The sequence below is a fragment of the Astyanax mexicanus genome, chromosome 8 (assembly GCF_023375975.1).
Source record: "Astyanax mexicanus isolate ESR-SI-001 chromosome 8, AstMex3_surface, whole genome shotgun sequence".
NCBI lineage: Eukaryota > Metazoa > Chordata > Actinopteri > Characiformes > Acestrorhamphidae > Astyanax > Astyanax mexicanus.
This window is the reverse complement of record NC_064415.1, coordinates 33,246,902-33,271,088: the sequence shown is the minus strand read 5'-3', so window position 1 is coordinate 33,271,088 and position 24,187 is coordinate 33,246,902. Positions and strand designations below refer to the sequence as shown.

General features: G+C 35.6%; 1 protein-coding gene across 1 annotated transcript in view; it reads right to left on the bottom strand.

Annotated features, from left to right (window-relative positions):
- Nucleotides 1–24,187, bottom strand: part of malrd1 (MAM and LDL receptor class A domain containing 1) — a 153,673-nt gene that overhangs the window by 111,139 nt on the left and 18,347 nt on the right. Inside the window, exons 6-13 of the mRNA XM_049482896.1 lie at nucleotides 15,740–15,868; nucleotides 14,786–14,938; nucleotides 13,477–13,582; nucleotides 11,391–11,758; nucleotides 10,480–10,913; nucleotides 4,132–4,219; nucleotides 2,845–3,024; nucleotides 2,571–2,730 (exon numbers count right to left, since the gene is read on the bottom strand). Coding sequence (XP_049338853.1) covers nucleotides 2,571–2,730; nucleotides 2,845–3,024; nucleotides 4,132–4,219; nucleotides 10,480–10,913; nucleotides 11,391–11,758; nucleotides 13,477–13,582; nucleotides 14,786–14,938; nucleotides 15,740–15,868 — 1,618 coding nt within the window. The remainder of the gene's footprint in view (nucleotides 1–2,570; nucleotides 2,731–2,844; nucleotides 3,025–4,131; nucleotides 4,220–10,479; nucleotides 10,914–11,390; nucleotides 11,759–13,476; nucleotides 13,583–14,785; nucleotides 14,939–15,739; nucleotides 15,869–24,187) is intronic.

Genomic DNA, 24,187 nt, shown 5'->3' with positions numbered 1-24,187 from the left:
AGACCACCTCTCTTGGTCGGACCAAAATCTGGTCCTTTGTTCCGGACCGTGGTTCGTGGCCCATTTCACACCTGCTACTTTGGTTCGGACCAAACTGAAAAGTCTGAAAGTCCGGACCAAATGATGCAGGTGTGAAAGCACCCTTAATCTAATCTGCCATGTAACATGTAACTCTTTTTTTAATCTACTTCAATTCTAAGCATTTCCTAAGGAATGTACGCCTGCTATTTCCTGGTGCTGCCAGTAGATGGCAGTATACCGCTGGCTATGCTGTGATTAGCTGTGACCAGCTGTAGTAGCCTTAATTTTTTTCTTCTCTCAGACCAGAGAGAGAGAGAGGCATTCGTAAAGACAAGTCATGGTTTCTGTCTCCTGCTTTTAAACCTGTTTTTCAGGTGATTTCTCTGCTAAAAATGCACTAAAATCATTTTAAACTAGGTAATAAATCATTCTAGTCCATGTTTTTACACCTAGGTTGAGCTGTGAATCAAATAAATGTTTATTATTGGGTAGAAATGAAGACCTGTGGATGAAGGATAAAACGGCAGGTGTATTGGGTGTTGTACAAGTTACTTGTGTACCAGCTATGTTGAAAAATAATAAAAAATAATAATAATTATATGTTCTAAACTGTCAGTTTCAGATTATTTTTGCCACCTGTGGAGATTTTTTTTCGTGATTTTTGTTTTATTTTCTCGTCAGCTTTACAGAACCCAATTTGACTCCATATTCTAAGAGGTATTAACAGTATTTGGAGTTATCAGCTTTAGTATTTGTTTTGTTTGTCTCCCTGTTCAGCTCAATGTAAATCAGTTTGCAAGGGAACCTCCTCTGAATTTTTGTGTTTGGTAAATAGTGTGTAATGATCAGTGATGTCAGTAACGCGTTACTCTAATCTGACCCTTTTTTTTCAGTAACGAGTAATCTAACGCGTTACTATTTCCAATCCAGTAATCAGATTAAAGTTACTTATTTAAGTCACTGTGCGTTACTCTCTCTCTCTCTCTCTCCACCTCATCTCCTCCACACACACACACCGCTCCCTTACCCATTCCCCCTCCGCTCTTCCCCAATCACACGCGTCTCGCTTTCTCCCCTGTCTCTCTCTCTCTCTCTCGCGCGCTCGGCGTGTCTTTAGTTTCCGCCCGTTTTCGGCCGCGTCCCAATTCACTAGCCAGGGCAGCGGTCTGCCACAAATTTGATTGGCAGAGGAGAGCGTTTGAAGATTTTACACCACACGTGATTGGAAGTTCACTGCGCGTATACCGGAAAGACAAGAAAAGTTCCGGTGCTTTAAATGAACACTGTCAGAATTAAATCCTTCTCAGTAGTTGGGTGCGGTATGGGTCCGCATTGGACAACATCTGGGTCCGGACCCGGACCACAGTCTGCAAATATGTGATCCCTGGTCTAGACCATATACACGGTTCATTTTTATAAAACCACTCTTTGCTGCCCTGCAGAGAACAACAAGTTCAATGTTCAGTTTTACAGTGTTAAATATGTCAGGTCAAGAAAGACTTTCTTTATTTTATATTTTTTTATAAAAACAAGTATTTATGTTTAGTAAAATCAAGAAAGACCATATTTTATTTTTTATTAAAAAAATATTTATGTTAAGTTAATTTTTTTATTTTTATAATAGAGATACATTGTTGCTGTTAAAATTGCATTTTCCAATAAAGGGAGTATTGGCAAAACTGGTTATAATGTTTATGTTAAGGCGGCGGGAGGTGGTGTCTGCAGCTGCTGAAAGTAACTAATAAAGTAACTTGTAAAGTAACTTAGTTACTTTTAAAATCAAGTAATCCATAAAGTAACTAAGTTACTTTTCAAAGGAGTAATCAGTAATCGGATTACTTTTTCAAAGTAACTATACCATCACTGGTAATGATAGTACAATTTACTATTTGTATTCTAATAATAAGAGACCAACGTATGAATTGATTTGATTTTACCACATTGAAAACCTCTGGAATAGAATCAAGAGGAAGATGGATGATCAGAAGCCATCAAACCAAACCAAGCTGAACTGCTTGAATTTTTCACCAGGAGTGAAAATTTCACCAGGAGTGAAAATTATCCAAAAGCAGTGTGTAAGACTGGTGGAGGAGAACATGCCAAGCTGCATGAAATTTCAGTTAAATATATCATATAGCAGACAAACACAGTGATATTTGTAAAGTAAAATGTGTTAAATAAATAATATGTGAAGTGAAATAAGTTTATAGGATTTACAAAAAGTGTGCAATAATTTTTTAAATAAGTTAAACAAGTTTTTTCTCCTCTTTGCATCTTTTCTGAAGAGTGGCCTCAATAGAAGCCTCAAAACACAACTCTCAATTGACCTGAAAACAAATAATGTTTCTACTAAATACTGATGTAATTTTTCTGTTGGGGTTCCCAAATTTACGCACCTGGCAAATTGTGTTTAAAGAATTATTGCACACTTTCTGTAAATCCTGTAAACTTCATTTCAGGGTATTATCGGTTTATGTGTCTCAAGCCTGGGACCTGTAACAATTACACTACATGCACACACACACACACACACACACACCCTTACTCACAGTGTATGGTCATGATAAGGTCTATGAAACTCCTCTCCATGGTGGATAGTTTCTCCCTGCCCTGCCTGCCAACGGAAAGCATGAATCGGCACCGGAGGGGCGGGGCTGGCCAGATTCCACCCGCAGAAATCCCCGTCCTCAAAATCACAGTGCTCTTTTACTAGACCCAGGAGAGAGGAACAATATGTGTAAGAAAAAGGGGGAGAGATATGGATGTGTTGATCATTACATTGGATATACTGTATTATTATTAATGGTGAAAACACAAACATACCACAGTCCTTTTCATCAGAACCATCAGAGCAGTCCAGCCTGAAGTCACACACCTGACCCTGACTTACACACTCTCCATAAGACCCACACGCAAACTGACCCAGTGGACAGCTGTGAGGAGGGACTGATGAAGAAGGAGGGGGAGGTGTTGGAGTGATGGACTCCGCCGATGGGAGCGAGCCTACATAAACACACACAAACAACTTAAATTTAAAAATACCATACATATAAAGTGCATACTCCTTCTCAGGCAATGTGTTATTTATTTATTTTTTCTCTTGGTCTTCCTTTCCTGTTGTAATCCTGATGAGAGCCAGTTTCATCGTAACTTTTTTAAAGGTCTGTGTGACTGCACTTGAGGATACTGTCAAATATTCTGGTTAGTTTAATACTTCCATATGTTTTTTTCCACAGTTTGGATGACTTTAGTATTTACTATTTAGTAACTACAAGAAACTAGTATTTAGAAACTTCAAGAAAAATGTTGAATAATGAAAAAACACTGAATTTATGGTGTGTCCAAATGTTTCACTGATACTGTATTTAAACAATCATATTAGAATATTTTTGGCACTTTTACCAAACATATATGAGAAATAATTATAATAAAAAAAAAATAATATTTGTAAGCGCTGCATCGTTGCTAGGTTACCTGTATGTGGCGGAGTAATACATCCTTACAGTGCACTAGCCCCACCTCCCTCCCTAAAACACATATTTCTAAAAGCCATAATGACTATATGCTATATTAAATTGTTCAGGTTAGTAAGTTTGGGATGCACTATTCTCCCTGTTTCAGCTGCATATATCCCATTGAAAAAGAATACATTTTAGTACAACATAAATATACTAAAGATGCTTAGTTGAGAAATTTCTTTTAAGTTCTCTTGAGACTCTTCACGGATCATCTTCATACTAGACTACATACATCTGCTATGTTCTTTTTGGAGTGTAACGTGCTGTGAATGGAATATGTTCATATTTTTCATCCAACCACAATCAAATTCACACCATCTTGATAATTTATCGATGAAAACAAGCTGAAATTAAATAAGAATAACCAGCCTGTTTTTTTATGTAAAGAGTAGAAAGCATATATAATTTTGTATGAAAATAACTGCTCCAGTAAAGAATAGATAACCAAAATTTCTATCTAAGAAAGGTAATTAAGTATAATAATGGAGAGGATGACTTCTATCACACTCTGTATTTCATGAAAAACAAGGAAACACACAGATTCCCACAATCTGGGCCTTTTTTTTAATATGTTTCAGTGTATCCCACTCACCTTCATATGGCTCACAGCCTAAGAAGGACAGGTCATCTATGGCAATATCTCCTGTGAAGTCATCCCCCACCGTGCCCTCCACTAAAATCTGAGACAGAAAGAGAGAGTGAGAGAGGGAGATAAGGCAGAGGTTAAAAGACGGGGGTGAGGGGAGAGCAAAGTCACAGAGAAACTCCCTTTAAATCACTCACTGAGGATTTTCGAGGTGCCATGTTGGCATTTTTAGTGTGTGTGTGTGTGTGTGTGTGTGCTTAATGAACTACTGGTGAAAGTTTTACTGCTCTGGGGTAGAGGCCTCAATATTGCTGATAGCAGACATCTCCAAGTTTACAGTGCTTTAGAGAACATCTGATTACAGTTATCAGCTGAATGACAGGGTCGTGAGTGTGTGCGTGTATCTTTGTGTGTGTGTGTGTCAGTTTCCATATGTGAGTAGGTGAGAGCTGTTCTCAGTAATGAAACACGTGTATAAAGGCTGTAATAAACTCCCTCAGGAATAAGGGCAGATTGAGTTTAGTCATTACTGAATGAAGAACAGGTAAACACAGCGAAGACGGGTCATGTTGTTTTTAGATAATGGGAAACGTGAAGGTAGAAACAGCAGTGCTGAATCAGTAATCAGACCTTAATCGAGTCCTCATATTTACTGAACATATTTGTATTTAATTGGCTCTCATCCATTTTTAATGCAGTTTGAAGGCTGTTTGGTGTGTCTGACTGCAGAGTGAAGCCCTTTAGCATATAGCCTAGTTTGGTAAACTAGCTTATAACTGAATGTGGTTTAATAGTCTTTCTGTAGTTATTTGCAAGTTGAACAAAATAAAAATGTGAAAAAATGGTGTATATCGATACATTTGTATCATGTTTGCATACTGATTTTTAAATAAAAGATACTTCTGCCATTTTTATCCTTAAATTTCAGCCCAATTTCTTCATAGACATGAAGTTTAAATATTCAAATATTCCTGATTGTTCTTGCTCTGTAAGTATACTACACACATTGTAATTTACATAGCCACAATGTATGCCTTACTAAAAGTGTCTTTTACATTCCTTTACAGTAATCAGTGCACTTACATATATCAATACAAGATCTTGAGGAAAATGAATGCAACTCTGAACAGAAATAAATGTTGTGACAGTGTAGAAGCTTAAAGGAAATGATGCTACTGATGCTATGATGAATTAATACTATAATCAAAGTTAAAAGCGGTCCAACCAAATATTATAGTGTATTATCTTTTTTTGACAGGTAGAGTAGTAAATCTGTGTTTACCACGCTTTTTACTGTTTTTATCATTTTACTATGTTTACCATGATTTTACCATGTTTTTATAATTTTACTGTTTACCATGATTTTACCTTGTTTTTTATTTTACCATGTTTACCACAATTTTATCATGTTTTTATAATTTTACTATATTTACCACGATTTTACCATATTTTTATAATTTTACTATGTCTACCACAATTTTACCATGTTTTTTATGTTACCATGTTTTTATAATTTTACTATATTTACCATGATTTTACCTTGTTTTTTTATTTTACCATGTTTACCATGATTTTACCTTGTTTTTATAATTTTTCTGTTTTTATAATTTTAACATGTTTGCAATGATTTTTACTATGTTTTTATAATGTTACCATCTTTTTTAATTTTACCATGTTTACCACAATTTTACCATGTTTTTTTATTTTACCATGTTTACCACAATTTTACCTTGTTTTTATAATTTTACCATGTTTACCATAAATTTACCATGTTTACCACGATTTTACCATGTTTTTTTATAATTTTACCATGTTTACCACAATTTTACCATGTTTTTATAATTTTACCATGTTTACCATAAATTTACCATGTTTACCACGATTTTACCATGTTTTTTATAATTTTACCATGTTTACCACAATTTTACCATGTTTTTTTATTTTACCATGTTTTTATAATTTTACTATGTTTTTATAATTTTACCATGCTCGCTGCAATTTTACTGTGTTTACCACAATTTTACCTTGTTTTTCTATTTTACAGTGTTCACCACAATTTTTAATTTTTTTATTTTACCATGTTTACCATGATTTTACCATGTTTTTTAATTTTTCATGGTTTTATGGTACTATGTTTTTATAATTTTACCATGTTTTTTTATTTTACCATGTTTCACACGATTTTACCATGGTTTTATAATTTTACCATGTTTACCACAATTTTACCACGTTTTTTTTATTTTACCATGTTTACCACGATTTTACCATGTTTTTACAGTTTTACCTTGCTTACCACAACTTTACCATGTTTTTTTTATTTTACCACGTTTTTATAATTTTACTATGTTTTTATAATTTTACCATGTTTTTTTATTTTACCTTTTTTTTTTACCGTGTTTACCACAATTTTACCGTGTTTTTTTTATTTTACCATGTTTACCACAATTTTGCCACGTTTTTTATTTTACCGTGTTTACCACAATTTTTACCATTTTTTTTATCATTGTACCATGTTTACCATGATTTTTACCATGTTATCCACAATTTTACCATGTTAACCACGATTTTACCATGTTACCCACGGTTTTACCATGTTTACCATGATTTTACCATGTTTTTATAATTTTTTCTATGTTTACCACGATTTTACCATGTTTTTAAAATTTTCCCATGTTTTTATGATTTTACCATGTTTACCACAATTTTACCATGTTTTTATAATTTTACTATGTTTTTTTATTTTACCATGTTTACCACAATTTACCATGTTTTTATAATCTTAATATTTTTTTTATGTTTCCATGTTTTTATCATTGTACCATGTTTACCATAATAATACCATGTTTACCATGATTTTTACCTTGCTAACCACGGTTTTACCATGTTTACCACGATTTTACCATGTTTTTATAATTTTTTTTATGTTTACCACAATTTTACCATGTTTTTAGAATTTTACCATGTTTTATGATTTTACCATGTATACCAAAATTTTTCCATGATTTTTTTATTTTACCACGTTTACCACGACTTTACCATGTTTTAATAATTTTACTGTGTTTTTTTATTTTACCATGTTTACCACTATTTTACCACGTTTTTATAATTTTACTGTTTATTATTTTACTATGTTTTTTTATTTTACCATGTATACCACGATTTTACTGTGTTTATTACGATATTTACTGTTTTTTTATAATTTTACCATGTTTACAATGATAATACCACGATTTTACCATGTTTTTATAATTTTTCTATGTTTACCACGATTTTGCCATGTTTACCATAATACCATGTTTACCATGATTTTTACCATGTTTACCATGATTTTTACCATGTTAACTACGGTTTTTACAATGTTAACCACGGTTTTACCATGTTTACCATGATTTTACCATGTTTTTATTTTTTTTCCCATGTTTACCAAGATTTTACCATGATTTTAGAATTGTGCCATGTTTACCACAATTTTACCATGTTTACCAAGACATTACCACATTTTTATCATTTTACCATGTTTACCACGATTTTACCATGTTTTTTTATTTGACCATGGTTTTATAATTTTACCATGGTTACCACAATTTTACCATGTTTTTATAATTTTACCATGTTTACCACAATTTTTACCATTTATAATTTTACCATGTTTACCACAATCTTACCATGTTTTTAAACTTTACCATGTTTTTTCAATTTTACTATGTTTACCATGATTTTACCATGTTTACCACGATTTTACCATGTTTTTATAATTTTACCGTGTTTACAACGATTTTACCATGTTTTTATAATTTTACCGTGTTTACAACAATTTAACCATGTTTTTTATTTTATCATGTTTGCCACGATTTTTACTATGTTTTTACAATTTTACCATCTTTTTTTATTTTACCATGTTTACCACAATTTTACCATGTTTATTTTATTTTACCATGTTCACCACAATTTTACCATGTTATTTTTATTTTACCATGTTTACCACAATTTCACCATGATTTTATAATTTTACTATGTTTACCACAATTTTACCATGTTTACCACGATTTTACCATGTTTTTATAATTTTACAGTATTTACCACGATTTAACCTTGTTTTTTTTATTGTATCATGTTTCGCACGATTTTACCATGGTTTTATAATTTTACCATGTTTACCACAATTTTACCATGTTTTTTTTTATTTAACCATGCTTACCACAATTTTACAATGTTTTTTTTATTTTACCGTGTTTACCACAATTTTACCTTTTTTTTTTATTTTACCATGTTTACCACAATTTTACCATGTTTTTTTATTTTACCATATTTATAATTTACCATGTTTTAATAACTTTTCTATGTTTTTATAATTTCACCATGTTTGCCACGATTTTTACTGTTTTTATAATTTTACCATGTTTTTTTATTTTACAGTGTTTATCACAATTTTACCATGTCATTTTTATTTTACCATGTTTACCACAATTTTACCATGTTTTTATAATTTTACCATGTTAACCAGAATTTTACCATGTTTACCACGATTTTACCATGTTTTTATAATTTTACCATGTTAACCAGAATTTTACCATGTTTACCACAATTTTACCATGTTTTTTTATGTTACCATGTTTTTAAAATTTTACTATGTTTTTATAATTTTTCCATGTTCGCCGTGATTTTTACTGTTTTTATAATTTTACCATTTTATAATTTTACCATGTTTACCACAATTGTACCTTGTTTTTTTATTTTACCATGTTTACCACAATTGTACCTTGTTTTTTTATTTTACCATGTTTACCACAATTGTACCTTGTTTTTTTATTTTACCATGTTTCGCACGATTTTACCATGGTTTTATAATTTTACCATGTTTACCACAATTGTACCATGTTTTTTTATTTTACCATGTTTTTATAATTTTACTATGTTTTTATAATTTTACCATGTTTTATAATTTTACCATGTTTACCACAATTTTACCATGTTTTTTATTTTACCATGTTTTTATAATTTTACTATGTTTTTATAATTTTGCCATCTTTTTTTTATTTTACCATGTTTCAGACGCTTTTACCATGGTTTTATAATTTTACCATGTTTACCACAATTTTACCATGTTTTTTTTTATTTTACCATGTTTACCACGTTTTCCATGATTTTACTACGTTTTATAATTTTACCATATTTTTTAATTTTACCATGTTTACCATGATTTTACCATGTTTACCACGATTTTTACTGTTTTTAAAATTTTACCGTGTTTTTATAATTTTACCATGTTTACCACAATTTTTACCATGTTTTATCATTTTACTGTGTTTACCCCGATTTAACCATGTTTTCGTAATTTTACGATGTTGTTCTCATTTTACCACAATTACCATGATTTTACTGTTTTATAATTTTACCATGTTTTTAAAGTTTTACCATGTTTTTATAACTTTACCATCTTTACAACAATTTTATCAAGTTTTTATAATTCTACCACGTTTTTATAATTTTACTGTTTTTATAATCTTACCATCTTTTTGTCATTTAAACATGTTTACCACGCTTTTACCGTGTTTACCACAAGCAAAATCATCTCCATGCATGACACTGTTCCATCTCATGCTGCAGAGAATACCTCTGTATCATTGGCTGCTATGGGCATAAAAGGAGAGAAACTCATGGTGTGGCTCCATCTTCCCCTGAGCTCAACCCTATAGAGAACCTTTAGAGTATCATCAAGCAAAAGATCTATGAGGGTGGAGGCAATTCACATCAAAACAGCAGATCTGGGGGTTTATTCTGATATCATGCAAATAAATTCAAGCGGAAACTCTTCAAAAACTCACAAGGTCAATGGATGCAAGAATTGTGAAGGTGAAATCAAAGAAGGGTTCCTATATTAACATGTAACTGTAAGATGTTTTGGATTAAAATAGTTTTTGATTTCAGTACATTTGACCTCCTAATGCTGCACATTTAACAAATGAACATTTTCAGTTCTTTACAGCCTATAAAAAGTTTTGAAACTCTGCTATTCATAATAATTTGGAACAGTGCACTTTAAGATTTTTTTTTATTTTTGAGGAATATACTGTTATCATCGGGAGGTTCGTTTAGTAAAATTCGATTTAAACTCTAACGGGTGATGACTTTTATTTATTTTTTTTAAACTGTCATTTGCATTGACCATTTAGGAAAATCATGGAAAAATATAATTTGCATAATAATTTGGAACGCAGTGTAAGCTAGAGCTACCGATCAGCAAATAGCATTAGATCCACCTCTGCCGTTTTTTTATTCACTTACTAACTGAAACCTCTACAAGAAGAATGTAGCTGTAGAGTAAATGTAGAGGAATGGTGTAAAGAGCTTCACCTGGAAGGGACGCACGCTGTTGAGGTACAGTGTCTTCCTGTGCCAGAGGTCTCCCTGTTCACCGTAGCGGACCCACAGCATCTGGCCCCGCCCCCCACTCCGGTTGCGGATGTAAACAGCCAGGCGGAAGATATGCTCCCCCAGCATGTGGTAGTGGAAGCGGAAGACGCACGGAGACACGGGGTCTCGGCTTTCACTGGCGGTGGGCTTGAAGGCTCGGCTGATGAGGACGGCTGTGTCTTTAAACTCCTGAGGAGAGGAGGACTCGATGTAGAGGTAATGTCCGTCTACAGTCCCCCACGTGTGATCCTTCAGAGGGCCAGTTTTAGGAGTGGGTGTGGGGCCCTGGATTCGGCTCCAGTCAAAGATGTCTCCCTCTACATCCTGAGTCCAGCTGCATAAACCCTCTTCAAAATCACACATCAGTTCTGAGGCTGGAAAGCAGAAGAGAAAGAACATTACTAAATAATAAATATTAAATAATAAATAATAGCACATTCTTTCTCCAATATTTCACTACAAATCTTAAAATAAATAAAAATCTAATATTTCTTATCTGCTGATATGGACCCTTTTCTACCTGACTAACCCTTTGTCTTGCGTTTTTTAATAAAGCTCTATTTTTTGTATGTCTGCGTGTGCCTGTATTTTGCCCAGACGTGACACATACTATATAACATAGTGCAGTCACTGATTAAACTGGTCCATTTTAAAAAGGCGTGATTCCTATTGGACAATCCTCACTTTAAGCCTAAAATATAACTGAATGACCCCTCCTGCTCTTCAAAGTAAGGATAAATAGAACATTTCCAAACTTCTCCCTGGTTTCCTCTATGTCCTTGACTCTGTCTAGACGGACAGCTGTTCTATTAGAGGAAGTTCATCAGAGCTCTATTACTGTAGAGACTTACAGCAGTTTTCCTCGTCCGACCCGTCTCCACAGTCATCCACAAGGTCACACAGCTGGAGGCGCTCCACACACGCTCGACTCCGCCTACAGTGGAAGTGGTCCGGGGTGGGACACTCGTCCATAGGCTTCGGCAGCGAGCAGTTCTGGAAAGTGATGTCATCCAGGGCCGAGACGCCGTCGTACACGCCTAGACTCAGCTTGGACACGGATATGTAGAAGGGCCTGGTCTGCCGGCCAATCTGCACCGTCACCGGCAGCCACTGGTTGCCTTGGTGATAGAGTGTCCGCCACAGGACGGTGAGGGTGTCCATGTCCTTCACTCGGAGATACATGTTGGCAGCGCCCACAGACAGACCAGCGTTGAAATGCCTGAGGACACAAAAAATGGACAATGGACAAATATTAATTGTAATTAAGGGCCAGTGTGGAGGCTTTTAATTAAGACATTTAATTGCCCCACAAATATATTCTGTTTTTTTTTATGTAAATTATTTTAAATCAAGACTAAGGCCATTTTTGGTTAAATGGCAATCATGACTCTTTTAAGAAATTTTGTAAAGAACATACAGTTCTGAAAAAATTAAAATAAAAAAAGAGACCACTTCAAAATTATTCATTTCTCTGATTGTACTTTTTATAGGTTTAGGTTTGAATAAAATGTAGATTGAATTTTTCCTAGTCTTTTAGAGCATTTGTTTGCAGAAAATAAGATTAAAAATAAGATAAAAAAAATATGCACTGCTTTCAGACCTCAAATAATGCAGAAAAAAGTTCATATTCATTTAGAAACAACAATACTAATGTGTGTAATACTCAGGATAAATGCAATCAATATTTGGTGGAATGACCCTGATTTTTAATTACAGCTTTCATGCAGCATGGCATGCTCTCCACCAGTCTTACACACTTTCCCACACTGTACTTCCCACACAACTTTATTTGCACTTTACTCAAAGTGATTCTGTCACCTATTGGCCCATTTCCTCACTTCCACACACACACACTCAAAATATCTGCACATCTATATAGCATCATATTTATATATTCAGTCTTTCCTAACGTATTTCCGTGTAATACCATTTTCAGTGTGTCTATAGTGTAAGTTATTGTGTGTATTGTTATTGTGCATTATTTCACTATTCTGTGTGTTGTGAATACTGTTGTCTGCACAATTGTGGGAACCTGCACCCAAGTTTTTCACTCACATGTACACCCGTACTCTGTGACGTGACAATAGAAATCTTGAATCTTGCTTTTGTGTGACCTTATGCCACTCCTGCCACAAAAATCCAAGCAGTTTAGCTTTGTTTGATGGCTTTAAAAACAACCCAACTAAATAAAAAAATGTGTGCTTGCTTGATAACTTAAAAAATACACTGAAAGTTATATTTATCTTCACATAAATGTGTCACAGTGGCACATGTAATGAAATGCTACTGTGCTTCTAGTGTATAGATGTGTATTGCTTTTCTGGCAAGCTATCATTACAATGTTATTATGATAAAAATTATACATGTAGTTATGACCATTTCAAATAATTATTAGAAAGCTTTTCTTGTTAATGGCCTGAGGACACAGGCTAGCACAAGTGTCAATGACTCTATCTAACAGTATGATGAAATTCATATTTTTAAACAAATAACACAAGAAATGTAAAGATTTTGACAATTTAGGAAAAGTCAATTGGAATTGGATTTTTTTCTTGGAAATTTTTATATGACTAGTCTGCCGTTTAGTCTATGCTCACAATGTGTCCTTTCAAAGTCCCTCATTTGATTATATATTAGAATAATAACACAGTCTAAAAGTGTGTGCCTGTATTTTGAGCTGTGTGCTACAATTTAAATTAAGTTGAAAGGGAATCAAATAAGCACTTAATAAGCAATTTGCATGTGGACCATGAATAGGTCAATTCCTCACACTCATCACAACATAACATACATAATAATTATTGAACAATGGTTACTGAAAAATTTATAGTGACTATACATGTCTGCAGGTTAATATTAATGTATCCAAATGACTAATTCTGCAGACTGAAATATAACATGAAAGAAAAAATGTGAGGCACCCGCCCCCATGTTTACCAGAAAGTAATGGTACAGTTGGAGCCTGACTGCTGAAATGTGGGGCTGTGCAGTAAAGCACGCTGAGAGAAACTGTTGCTGTTCTTCAGAACAAACATGAAGTGACCTGAAAGACAGATATTATGTCATTGTCGATGTCATGTTTTATTTTTACTTGATGAAGAAATATGAGTCCAGCTCAGGTACATAGCAAACTGACAAAGATAAAACAGATAACAGTTAGTGCCAGAGATTTCAATAGATAAAGCAGGAAGGAGCACAGGTTTAACATCATTTAAGATTCACCATTATTATAATTCACACAACATGACACGAACAATTAGGGTTTCAAGTGTTAAGTTAGCACATCTAAGCAGTCCTTATATTCCCATTGTCCTATTGGGTAAATATTTAACTAAATACTGGAGAACAGTCACAGTAAAGCTAAGTGGTGCCAAAATAGGTCCTTCTGTTTTGGATAAGAGCAATTAAACATCACAGCTGGCTAAGTTTTAGGTAATTCCACAAAACCTTGATGGAATTAAGGTCAGAATTCTTCTGACTGGACTTTTCCAAAACCCCAAATCACCATGTTTTTCAACCATACTTTAGTTGATTTACCAGAGTTGAGCTTTGGCTCACTGAATCATTTGTCTTGCAGCACTAACCACCATCTATTCAGTTTGAGGATGGTGGAGGAATGGTGGCCCTAAATGTTCCTATAAAGTGTTTTGATACACCTTAAAATTAATTTATCCTTATTACAAGGCATCTAGGTCCAATACTGGCAAGGCAATACCAAACCATGATGCACCCTCTACAGCTTGGTGTTGGTATGCTAGGTGTGTTATCTTCCGTAACACATGGTTGTTGGACTTTACATTTTTTTATTGCAGTCTCTTCTGTATATTTTCTGCTACTTTTGTGTTCTATCTCATCCTGTTTCAGTATTGTCTGTTGTGTTTTTCTAGGCATTTTAACAGGATGTTTACTCATAGGTAGAGAAGCAATCTCTAGACCATTAGTCTAAATGTTAATTAATGTTTACTCAGCTCCTCAGCAAAGCTTTAGGAGGCATTTCTAGCTTCATACATCTTTCTGGCCTTGTGTCCTTTTATTTAATTGGTAAATCACCTGTGGAAACACTTTCAATCTCATCATTCTAATTCAAATACATTTAGCCAATTAGATATTGGAGAAGATTTGTTGTTTTTGGTTTTGGAGAACATAAGTTTAATTTGTGTCCATTAACAAAACAAGATTGATGAGAAATGTTGGCTGTGCAAACATTTATTTGTGTGTGTGTGTGTGTGTGTGGGTATGCACTTACCACTGCTGCTGTTGGTAGAGTGGTCTCTGGGAGGTGCTTGGTATTGGTACTGAGTGGGGACGTCCACTGGTGAGCTCCTCACCCAATCAAAACCATCTCCTGGAGCGAACTCATGCCAACCACATGAGTCTGTCTCAAAGTCACACTCTGCAGCTGAAGAACACACATAAACACACATGTACACATTCAGTAAGTTTGTGTTATCACAGGAAAACCTCATTAGACCTATTTTAGGACCTTTGGGTAAACACTTAACTGCGGACCATGTAGATTGATTTAGGGCATATCAGTGTGTCTTTGCTATCGTAACGATGGGAAAAGTACACCTTGTGCAGCTTGAAATGCGCAAATAAGGCATGTACTAATTGTCTTAATTAATCATGGGTGTATTTTGGATGGAACATGCAATAATCCAATCAATCATCTATCTATCTATCTATCTATTGTAGACATCTGTCTTGTTTTTTTAGTCAGAGGTGTACCTGTGTTTTCCAAAATAGCAATACAGCAATAACTTTCAGCCACCAAGTTAATCAGCGTACATATATTTAGAAGCATCAGTGCTATTTCAATGACAAAAGCCCAAGGTGCAAAAATAAACTGTTTGCAGTGTGTGCATCATGATGTGCCTTGCAAAGTGTGTATGGTAGGGGCCCATATCTCCAAAACAGTGATTTTTAAGCTGCTAAAAATACAATTATTATTAACAATACCAGAAAAAGTAAAAAAAAATCCTAATACATAAGAAAAAATTACAATTTAATAAAAAAAATTTACTGTGAGAATCTGGACACATTAAAAACACAAATATGTACATTAATTAAGGTTCGTATTAAACAAAGAAGGCAAAAGGATCTTCTTAACCTGGATTTAAAACTAACAGTTGCTTCCTTTTAGTAATTATTATTAACATTAGACAATCCTGAGTGATTTATAAGGCTTTACAACACTGACCACAGCTGGCCTCGTCTTCTCCTTGAGGACAGTCTGGAGTGAAGTCACACACTCTCTCTGCGTCCACACACACACCTGCACTGCAGTCAAACTGAGAGGAACTTCTGACGGGGAAAAGATCAGCTCCCACTGTGACCAAAACACCAAAAGACAAACATAAATAGCCAGTGTTAGCTCCTTTCAAAATCTCTAAATCAAAATACAGCATAAAATACAGCTCATGTGTAGTTCTTCCTGTCTCAAAAGTAGCTTAGTTAAAGAGTCAAGACTGTGTGTAGTTAACTTACAAAATAGCTAATGCGATATTATTAGCTATAATACTAGCTAATGCTGCTAGGTAGCTGGCTAACAAATGGTGTTAGAAAGTTAGTCTACTAGCTAGCTAGCACAGTGACCATATCCTCAGACTGTAAGGTAAGTATTTCAAATACTAGGGTTTATTCATCACTTTATTCATCTCTTTTATTTAAAGTAAACATATTTGCCTAAATTCAGGCTTCCAGATGGCTGCTAATACTGTTTTGTTTTATAGAACATAATGCAATTAAAAGGGATCAATAAGTATTATATTTTCAGTAGTAAATGATAAAATGATCAAGATGTATGATACATGTTTCAGATATTAAGGAAACATGCAAAGCTTAACCACTGTCATCTGCTGTCAGTATTTTATAACTAGAACTAGATGGCACCACAATACACACATCTATAGTTAAAACTGCAATGTATTTTTATTAAAGTTATACAAAAAAAATAGCAAAAGTTTTCTTTTTCTTTCAATTTTTTATTCCACTTTTCTCCCAAATTTAGCTATGCCAATAATCCCACCCACACTTTTTTCTGCACTCCCCCTATCACTAGCGATGCCCCAACACCAGAAGGGTGAGGACTAGCACATGCCTCCTCCGATACATGTGATATAAAAGGTACAAGTCAAGAACCAGCTTTTTTTTTTTTCAAATGAGTCCTGTTGAACATACAGTAAAATCAACATGTTTTATCTTTTCTTTCTTCCTTTTCTAAAGGGCCTTTTGCGGACAACATATCCAAGATACCCACATTTAATTTTACCTCCACCATTGCAGTGCCAGGTTGCATGTGTTTGCTCTGTGATTAAAGATAACACAGAGCATGTGCATCATTCAGTAATGCTCGTTTAACATGGCTGTAATTAGAGGCTGGCATTTACTTAATGAACTGCAGCCCTGCATCAGAGATGGAGCCTCATTGTGAGATGATAAGTGATGTCATGAGGTTTTCAGGTATATTGAATGCATGTGACGATCATCTCCATGAAATCAAATGAGAACTAGGGATTCCATTAATTTATTTTCTTTTTTATTTATTATTAAAATAATTAAATAAAAAATATGAAAACATTTTTGTAGCAGTTGCTAGACTTTAGTGAATGACTTTTATTCTCAGCATTATATAAATGTTTGTATTTTTGTCTCTCAGTTATGAAACATAGTATAATTTTACACTGCTGTCTTAAAAAATCATACTGATTAACTGATTAATCCTCCGATTAACAACTTTACACATGCATTTGTTGACAAGCTACATATGTATGTATGTAAGCTAAATAATGCTATAGTTTGAACAGTGGGATATGTGTTTTGGGGCACTATACAGTGAATGTGTATTTGATTTCTGCCAGATTCTCCTGTCTGTTCACACACTGACAGTGTAATACACAGTACACTGTTGAATGAGGAATTATAAATTCCTGCTAAACTGTCTCCCATCACCTTGACATGAGCCTGCCGGCCAGTGTTCAACCTCACTCACAAGATAACTCCTCACAACTTATACAGGTGTGGGTTTGCTCAAGTTCTCCCCTGGGGTAACCCTTCATTGTCAATTTACATACTGCTGGGTCAGGATTTTGGCATGTCAGTTTATGTAAATGAACAGAAAAGACTATGTTTTTAAATGCATTTCAGCAGTTAAGACGGTAGATTAAGATATACAGTACCAGTCTAAAGTTTGGACACACCAGAAATCTTGCTTTTTTTGCAGGGTAGATTAATACTGATAAGTCATTGAAACTATGAAACATATGGAATTATTTAGTAAACAAAAAGGGTTAAACAAACAGGAATATATGTTTTATATTTTAGATTCTTCAAAGTAGCGGGATTTTCTCAGTCACCTTTATGTGGTAGAGTCACCTTGAATAGCTTTCAGTTAACAGCTGTGCTGAACTTGTCAAGAGTTAATTTCTTATTTTATTAATGTGTTTGAGAGCATCAGTTTTAAAGTTGTGAAGAGGTAGAGCTGGTATACATTGGAGTAATGTTAAAATCCATATTATGGCAAGAACTACTCAACTAAATAATGAAAAAATACTTTAAGGACTTAAGTGCAGTGACATAGACCACCAAAAACATTAAGAATGATGAAACTGGCTCTCATCAGGACTGCCCCAGGTAAGCAGGACCAAGAGCTGCCAGCCTCAGAAACCGCAAGTTAACATCACCCCAGATAAGAGCACCTACATGCTTCATTTTGGTAACACAATTTAGTAGGTATACTACATGATTCCTTTTGTGTTCCTTTATATTCTAGATGACAGAATTAATTTACAGTGTAGAAAAAAACATACATTGGTATTTAAGACCACTGGAAAAAGGATGTAAATAAAAAAAAAAATTCTATCCCTGGCTGGTTTTCAGTCTAAATAAAGAACACCACTTGACTCCTCTGCATGGTGATCATGAGATTTTTGATACAGGAGGCCGTATTCAGGACAGTAAGAAATGTCTGAATTCTATTTCCTATCTAATATTAGACAGCACTGCTGAAATGGCTCAGACTGCAGGCGAGCAAGTCTTTATTACTGATACCATTTTTATTGGAGACTCAACTGAAATGTAATAACTCTGGGAGCCGTTCTTATGAGCGCAATAATTATGATTCGTTCATGTGTCATGATTCTGACCAGGTAATCATGACACAAATCCTGAATCTTCCATTTATTGCAGATGTAATCAAATCTCATTGGGCCGGTGTAACGTCTGGAGACCAGACCAATTTTGAAGTGTGCTGACTCTGTGCTTCCTGCCGGACTGGATGCGTATCTTTGGCTCTGACTGGTACAGTAGTTAGCGCCGTGACAGAAAGATGCAGCAGTGTTATTTATAGAGGAGCTGAAAGTGCAGCTGAATTTACCGGGAGGAAATATTTCTTTGTGTCTGTGTGCAAGAAGAAGTGAGCCATAAAACATATTTACAATAAAAATGACAAGTCGCAATAACAAAGACAGATTAAAAATGTCATTCATCTCCTCTCCCGCTCTCCCGCTCTCTCCCTCTTTTTCATTTGCATACAGACCAACAGTTAGACGTGCACCATCTAAGATGAAAAATGTCACTCAACCCCTCTCTCTTTTTTTCTTAGTACCCTGCGGCAACATTTTAACAAGCTACGCTACCATCTTAAAACCTTCACGCTGAAGCTCCAGTATATTATCCCATTCTGCCCAAAGCTGATCACAGGCCAGTTTCACCAATCCAGATCAGCTTAGTGATGTAGAAGCATTTGTAAAATACTTTCTCTCTCTCTTACTGCCTCTAACTATAGTTATAACTAAGTTAGATATAAAATCTTTAAGGCTGCAATTGTGGATATATTATAGCTAATAAGAATGCAGTTGTGGATATAAGCCAGATGAATTATATGCAAAAGTGCATAAACAGCTCTGAAAAAAGAGACCATTTAAAAATGATGAATTTCTTCGATTTTACCAAATTAAAAACCTCTGGAATATAATCAAGAGGAAGATAGATGCTCAAAAGCCATCAAACCGAGCTGAACTGCTTGAATTTCTGCACCAGGAGTGATGTAAAAAGGTATTCAAAAGCAGTGTGTAAGACTGGTGGAGGAGAACATGCCAAGATGCATGAAAACTGTGATTAACAAACAGGGTTTTTCCACCAAATATTGCTTTTTTTTTGCATTATATGAGGTCACTATTTGAGGTCAGGCATTTCTCATTTTCTGCAAATAAATGCTCTAAATGACAATATTTTTATTTGGAATAAAATATTTGAGAGAAATGTTGTCTGTAGTTTATAGAATAAAACAACATTGTTTTATGTTCATTTTACTCAAACATATACCTATAAATAGCAAAATCAGAGTAAATTATTCAGGAACTGAAGTGGTTTCTTTTTTTTTTTCCAAAGCTGTATTTGATTATACAGTGTTTTAATTATATGAGACATATTGTACATACCATTGATTACAACCATATGTAAGTTTAAATTAATTTCATCTTACTAAAAAAAAGGAATATGAGCTGCTGCATTAAAAACATTGCCTTACAACAACTACTTAAGATTTAATATCATTAATAACACTTAACACAAAGGGTTAAAAAGATGCCTATACCCAATACACCACAAACACATCTAGTCACAATCCTACTGCACTTCATCCTCCACTTTTCACTGTTTTTTATTTATTGCTCTGCATTTACTGTGCAGCACCTCTGAGGAGGTTTCTGAATTCCTGTCTCACCACCGCAATACTGTCCCACTCCCCCCCTGTGTACAAATGGGGTAATAACTTGCCATTGATTTACACCTTTCTCGACCCGATAAGCACCAGGAGCACCATGAGCTCACAAATGGGCTCATAAACACAGCTCACATCAACCTCAGGTCAGGCCTAAAAAGCCCCATAGAGGCTGTTTTGAAGATCATAAGAGAAAGATGTTAACAAGAGTCATTCCTTTAACTGTGAAGTGTTGACTCCAGGAGGATTTGAGGCTCTCGGTCAGTACACACTGGTCAGACAATTCAAATCAATAATAGTATAATACGGGCGCAGAGTGGTCCAGCGGTCTAAAGTGCTGCCACTATGAGTGGTAGGTCTCAGGGTCGAACCCCCGCTCATGCAGCTTTGCCATCAAGCTGCCGGTGCACTATTGGCCTTGCTCCCTCCGGGTGGGTAGATGGCGCTCTCTGCCCATCACGCTTAAAGGTGGCGCCGGGCGACACGAGGCGTCTGTGAGCGGATGTATCGGAACTCAGCCGCTGTGCTTTCCGCCGAGTGCGCTAGCTGCTCAGGCAATGATTCATCAGCAGCAGCTCGAAAAAAAGGGGTGATTGACTTCACACATGTCGGAGGAGTCATTTTGCTCGTCCACATCCTCCTAGGGTCGCAGGTGCCACCGGTGATGGGGACGCACAAAGGGGTGGGACCATTGTGGATAGCCAAATTAGGAGAAAATGGGGAAAGATCCAAAATAAAATTAAATAAATAATAATATAATACAGATTGTAAACTCTCAACCCACATCATATTTGTGACTGTAAGTAAGATGATTTACCAATATATGTGCACTTTATTTCATTTTGTCATTATATACAGTGGAAAACTAAGTGAATCTGCTGAGGTAAATGTGTCGATACTAGGGGTGTAACGGTTTGTGGACTTTTTTACCAACCACCACGGTACGGGGGTCACGGTTCGTTTTGCACAAATGCATGCAGAATACACAGAACACAGGCAGTGAAAGTGTACTGTAGCACTGTTGCTATTAGCAACTTGCTACTGACTTTAGCTCTGACTGGAAGTTGGAGCACACAAGCAGAGAGCGCAGAAACGCAGATCATTCAAACTCTCCCCACACCATCGCTGCACTGCCGTAGAAAACTAATGGTGGCATGTCGCTTTTCAGTGTGAACGCAGGGTTAGGCACTCGTACTGTGTCTCACTCTCTCTCTCTTTAGCTTGCATTGTCTTTCTCTCTCTCTCTCTCTCTCTCTCTCTCTTTTGCTCGCACCTCCTGTCTGTCCCTCTCTCTTTTGTTTTCGCCATCTGTCTGTCTCATTTTCGTTCGTGCTGTCTGACTGTCTGTCTCTCTCTCTGGCTCTGCCTCTAAAAATTTGCGCCATCTGTCTGTCGCTCTCTCTGTCTCCCTTTCACTTGCGCCATCTGTCTGTCCTTTTCTCTCTTGCTCTTTTTCTTTCGCTCGTGCCGTCTGTCTGTCTGTCTGTCTCTCTCGCTCTCTCTTTTTTACTCATGCTGTCTGTCTCTCTCTCTCTCTCTCTCTCTCTCTCTCGTAAACATACCAAACCTTGGAGTTTATGTGAATCAAACTGTGAATTTTCTGTACCAATACACTCCTAGTCGATACATTATGTAAATTAAGTATAAGTTAAAATAAATATGTAATTTTAAATGGGGCTACACAATCCGTGTATCATTCGTTCATTTGATATTCAATTGAGAATCAAAATCGGAAAATTAAAAAACCAATTCGTTTTTTCGTTTTTTCGTTTTTGAATATAATACCAAAAAACGAATAACGGCTTGTATTTTGTATTTTTATTTGGTTATCCAAACAAAAATTGGAAATTTAAAAAACGGACCAGGAGCCGAATTTGATTTTGATTTTGATTGCCATCAGCTCCAGGAAATACAGCTACGTTGTTGTCATCAGTGATGTAGACACTGGGACCGTGTACCTTTTCAAATGAAAACAGTGAGGGAAGAAGTTTACTACACCATGTATAGACTAACCAGCTAGCTAGCTAGGTTAGTTAGCCAGCTAGTCACGTATATAAAAAAGTATGTAGGCGGCAATTCACAGAATAACATTAACTAAATATGACATTTAGCTACGGAACGTTAGACAAACACCTGAAAGATCCTGCCGATTTTTTCTGTTGTCATATCGTCTTCTTTCACTGCAACGCGTTTAGTTCCTCTGAACAAGATAAAACTCTCCATCCTCAACTCCATCCAAAGCCTACAGCAATACAGACTGTGTAGATAACACTGCAGTGAACTCCCGCGCAACAGAAACCCACCAAGAATAAACAAATCAGTAACTTCCGGGGCACACAAATGGGTCAAGTTCAAAATCAAAATCAAATTCGGCTCCTGGTCCGTTTTTTAAATTTCCAATTTTTGTTTGGATAACCAAATAAAAATACAAAATACAAGCCGTTATTCGTTTTTTGGTATTATATTCAAAAACGAAAAAACGAAAAAACGAATTGGTTTTTTAATTTTCCGATTTTGATTCTCAATTGAATATCAAATGAACGAATGATACACGGATTCTACACAATTACTCTTGCAGAGTACAGCAAAGTAACAGCAATAGCTCTTTGTCTAATGACTTCTCCTGACTAATAAGATCTAAGGGTCAGAATTGTCTGTCTTTATAAAGGTCTGCTGGTAATCTCAGTATACAATAACAGCTTTAATGATTCAATTAAATCTTAATTATATTGATAATACTATTGGAAATTAGAAGCAGGGTTCTGCAGTGTCTTCTTCTCTGGGTGCCTTTCAATATCATTGCTCTCATTCTTTCTTTCTTTCTCCCTCTCTGTCTCTGTCTCTCTCTCTTTCTTCCACTCTCTCTTTCTTCCACTCTCTCTCTCTCTCTCTCTCTCTCTCTCTCTCTCTCTCTCTCTCTCTGTCATTTTTATCTCTCTCCAACATTACAGATGGAACCCTAAAGAAAGAAAGCCATTGTGAAGCTTGATTTGTATGTTTGGCAGAGAAGCATTTTTTGATAGCTGAAAAGGTAATACTGAGTTAGAGGTAATACATTTACAGTGCCCTCCATAATTATTGGCACCCCTGGTTAAGATGTGTTCTTTAGCTTCTCATAAATTGAGTTTTGTTCAAAATAATATAGGACCACGATGGAAAAAAAGAGTAAAATACAACCTTTAACTCAAGTGAATTTATTCAGTAGGAAAAAAATCCCACATTAAGAAATAATTATTTAACATCAAATCATGTGTGCCACAATTATTAGCACCCCTGATGTTAATACTTTGTACAACCCCCTTTTGCCAACAAAACAGCACCTAATCTTCTCCTGTAATGTTTCACAAGATGGGAGAATACAGAAAGAGGGATCTTTGACCATTCCTCTTTGCACATTCTCTCTAAATCATCCAACGACCTGGGTCCTCTCCTCTGCACTCTCCTCTTCAGCTCACCCCACAGGTTTTCAATGGGGTTGAGGTCTGGGGACTGAGATGGCCATGGGAGGAGCTTGATTCTGTGTGCGGTGAACCATTTCTGTGTAGATTTGGCCACATGTTTAGGGTCATTATCTTGCTGAAAGACCCAGTGACGACCCATCTTCAGCTTTCGGGCAGAAGCCACCAGATTTTGTTTTAAAATGTCCTGGTATTTTAGAGCATTCATGATGCCATGCACCCTAACAAGGTTCCCAGGGCCTTTAGAAGAGAAACAGGCCCACAGCATCACTGATCCCCCGCCGTATTTCACAGTGGGCATGAGGTGCTTTTCTGCATACTCAGCTCTTGTGTTACGCCAGACCCACTTAGAGCATTTGTTGCCAAAAAGCTCTATCTTTGTTTCATCTGACCAAAGCACACGGTCCCAGTTGAAGTCATAGTACCGCTTAGCAAACTCCAAACGTTTGCGTTTATGATTGTGAGTGAG